This window comes from Guillardia theta (assembly GCF_000315625.1).
Source record: "Guillardia theta CCMP2712 unplaced genomic scaffold GUITHscaffold_47, whole genome shotgun sequence".
Taxonomy (NCBI): Eukaryota; class Cryptophyceae; order Pyrenomonadales; family Geminigeraceae; genus Guillardia; species Guillardia theta.
In genome coordinates, this window is record NW_005434627.1 from 106,001 (window position 1) to 109,080 (window position 3,080).

General features: G+C 58.6%; 1 protein-coding gene across 1 annotated transcript in view; it reads right to left on the reverse strand.

The window, feature by feature from the left end:
* The window catches only part of GUITHDRAFT_163881 (hypothetical protein), a gene marked incomplete at both ends in the record, with an annotated part of 3,289 nt that extends 439 nt beyond the window's left edge, over positions 1-2,850 (reverse strand). The window contains 11 exon segments of the mRNA XM_005830173.1: positions 202-270; positions 516-568; positions 692-745; positions 789-817; positions 1,051-1,171; positions 1,213-1,270; positions 1,552-1,622; positions 1,686-1,822; positions 1,869-1,934; positions 1,960-2,155; positions 2,175-2,850. Of these exon segments, the coding sequence (XP_005830230.1) occupies positions 202-270; positions 516-568; positions 692-745; positions 789-817; positions 1,051-1,171; positions 1,213-1,270; positions 1,552-1,622; positions 1,686-1,822; positions 1,869-1,934; positions 1,960-2,155; positions 2,175-2,850 (1,530 nt within the window).
* Between the last annotated feature and the right edge of the window lie 230 nt (positions 2,851-3,080).

Below are 3,080 nucleotides of genomic sequence, written 5' to 3' on the forward strand. Positions count from 1 at the left end.
AGGGAGGGAGGGAGGGAGGGAGGGAGGGAGGAGAGGGAGGTAGGAAGGAAAAGATAGCGTGGGAGGGAGAGAATCAAAGAGAGGAAGGGCAAGAAAGGAAGTGAAATGAAGGGAAGAAGGACGCGTTTTTATGAGACGGAGCATGAGGGAGGAGATGCAGGAGGAAGGAAGGGGTAGGTGGTGGGGCGGGAAGGAAGTAAACCTGTATCGGATGACGATGAGAACAACTCGGGGATGGCTGAGGAGTATGTTGCACCATGTGCTCCAGAGCTGTAGGAGGAGAGTCAAGGGGGACGGAGGGGAGCGAGGGAGAGAACGGAAAGAGAGGAGAGGGGAGGTGAACAAGCAAAAGCGGAGGAGACTAGAGAAGCACAGGAGGAGAAGAGGAGAAGAAAGGAGAATGAGAGGAGAGGATGAAAAGAAGCAGGGCAGAAAGGGACGGAGGGGGAGGAAAGAAGTTGAGGAGACGAGGAGGAGGAATAGAGAAGTGAAGGACGAGGGAGGAGGAGGAGCACCTCCGGGGAGATCTTGTAGTATTTGTTGAGAGCGCCGATTAAGATCGCATCCTCTGCAATGAAATATTTCTATGAGCAAGCACGGCCCTCATCTCCTCTTCCTCTCCCCCCCGCGTCCACGTTCAGTGACCCTGCTCCTGCTCCTTCTCCTTCTCCTTCTCCTGCTCTCCACTCACTACTCAGGTTGTACTTGGAGACAAATTCTTCTCTGTGTCGAGAGAGCTGCTGAGCTAGAGGTGCATGGTCACTTGTGAGCTGAACGAAGTCGCTCACCAGCAGCCTGAGCGAAAGTGCGAGCGTGTCTGAAAGCGGAGGGATCAGTGAATGAGGAAGAGGCGGAGAGACGGAGAGAGTAGGAAGAAGAGGGAGAAGGAAGGGAGAAAGGAGAAGAAGAGGAGGAGAGTTGATGGTGAAACAGTAATGAAGGAGCACAGGAGAAACAGGAGAGAGAGAGGAGGAGAGGAGGGGGGAGAGGAGGAGAGGAGGAGAGGAGGAGAGGAGGAGAGGAGGAGAGAGGGGAAGAGTGGAGGAGCACCCGCAGGCAAGGTAGAGGGGTTGAAGGTAGAGGATCTTCTCGTCGACGAGCCCGACGAGCTCAGGAGGGAGGGAGGTGCTGTCTGTGATGTACAGATTGTCTCCTCTCCCTCCTCCTCCTCCTGCCTCGCAGTCACCACCAGCCGCTCTCCTCCTCACCTACCGATGAAGCGATACAGTGACTGCACGCGGCATGGTCGATGGGCTACGATTCCGCTCCTCTGGTCGAGGATGTCAGAAGGAGAAGCTGAGAGAAGGAAAGAGCGAGAGGGGAGGAGAGGATAGGACAGGATTGCGAGAAGAATCTGGTAGAGGAACAGGGGCTGAGTAGGAAAGAAGACAAAGGGAGGAAGAAGATTGGGAGGAGGAAGGAGACGGGAAAGGAGAAAGTGGAGCGTGAGGAGGAGAGTCGAGAGTGAGGATGAGCAAGGAGAAGGAGGAGGAGGGAGAAGGAGGAGGAAGGAGGAGGAGGGACGAGGGGCGGTAGGACTTTGAGAGGAACCTGCTCGGGGTACCACCCGACCAGCTCAACGAGCAGGTGAGCATGGAGAGCGTTAACCAGCTGAGCGACTCCTGTCAAGTCAACACGACAACCCTGTGAGGAGCGCAGGACAGGACAATGCAGGTTGCTCGTACCAAGATCCGACTGGTGCTCAGCTGAGTGAAAGTGTTCTACCTGCTCCCTGATCCATCGCCTTCCTCCCTCCTCCCGCATGTCCCAGGCTACACAGTGAACCTCTACCTGGCTGGTAGGATGCCTCCACCACACGTCCCTGCTTTGCCAGTCAGGAGGGTCACGGCCAGCAGACTTGAAAGCACCGCAGGAAGCCGTTCATGAGCTTGTTAGGATCGAAGGTCGCGCTCAAGTAGACCACTCTTAGCCTCCTGCCTCAGCAGCAGCCATGATCACCTTCCTCCTGCTCCTGCTCCTGCTCCTGCTCCTGCTCCTGCTCCTGCTCCTGCTCCTGCTCCTGCTCCTGCTCCTCCTACTCCTTCTCTTCCTGCTCCTCCTGCTCCTGCTCCTGCTCCTGCTCCTGCTCCTGCTCCTGCTCCTGCTCCTGCTCCTGCTCCTGCTCCACCCTTCCTTCCTTCCCCCCTCCTCTCACCTTGAGATTGCGAGTGGACCTGCTCGCAGCACGGGGAACGGAAGAGACTGGTTGGAGGACTGCCGCTCGTGCTCTGCTCCCTTCACAGCAAGATGAGCATGTGCGCGAGTGATGGCCAGGATGTCTTCGGGGGGGAGAGGAAGGGACATGGCAAGGAAGGGGGAGATGGGTTTCATCCCCTTGCTGATCAGCTCCTCCGTTGTCCTCCTCAGCATGCTCATCCTCTCCTCCTGACCCCCCCAGTCCTCGCAGATCATCTGCTTCACCTCGCACAGCCGGAAGAGACACTGAGACCAGACGGCAATGCTCTCCTCGTGCTCCAGCGCTGCCGCGTACGCCTCTCCTGCCCTCCTGTTGTCGTAGACGTGCGAGTAGGCGAGCCCCAGGTTCATGAGCGATGGCAGGGAGGGAGCGATGCTGGCGGCGCGCATGAAGTAGCCAAGGGATACATGCTCATAGCCCAGGTGTGCGGCGAGGATCCGTCCCTGCATGGACAGACACCTGGCGTCCTCAGCCTGCAACCGCAAGCATGTCCGAGCAGCACGCAGAGCGTCCGTCGTCCTCCCTCGCTGCTCGAACACCGAAGCCAAGTTCAGCCATGTCTCTGCCCTGCTCGCCATGTATGCATCCTCCTCTGTCCCTCCGCACAGGAGCAGGAGGGCGGCGCATACCAGCCATGGGAGCGCTCGGATCATTTCAGGAGGAGAGCTGGTCTACTGACGCATCCTCCTTCACCGCGCCCCCACCTCACTCCTCTCACTTGCGGCCACTCCGTTCCTAGTCTCCTTCCCTTCCCTGCTCCCTCCCCTCTTCCCTCCCTCCTCCTCCCCCTCCCTCCCTCGCTTCCTTCTGATCTCCCTTCGTTGCCTTTCTCCCTGGATTCGGGGCGGAGGGATGAGGGCGAGGGCGCAATGGCGGTGGCAGG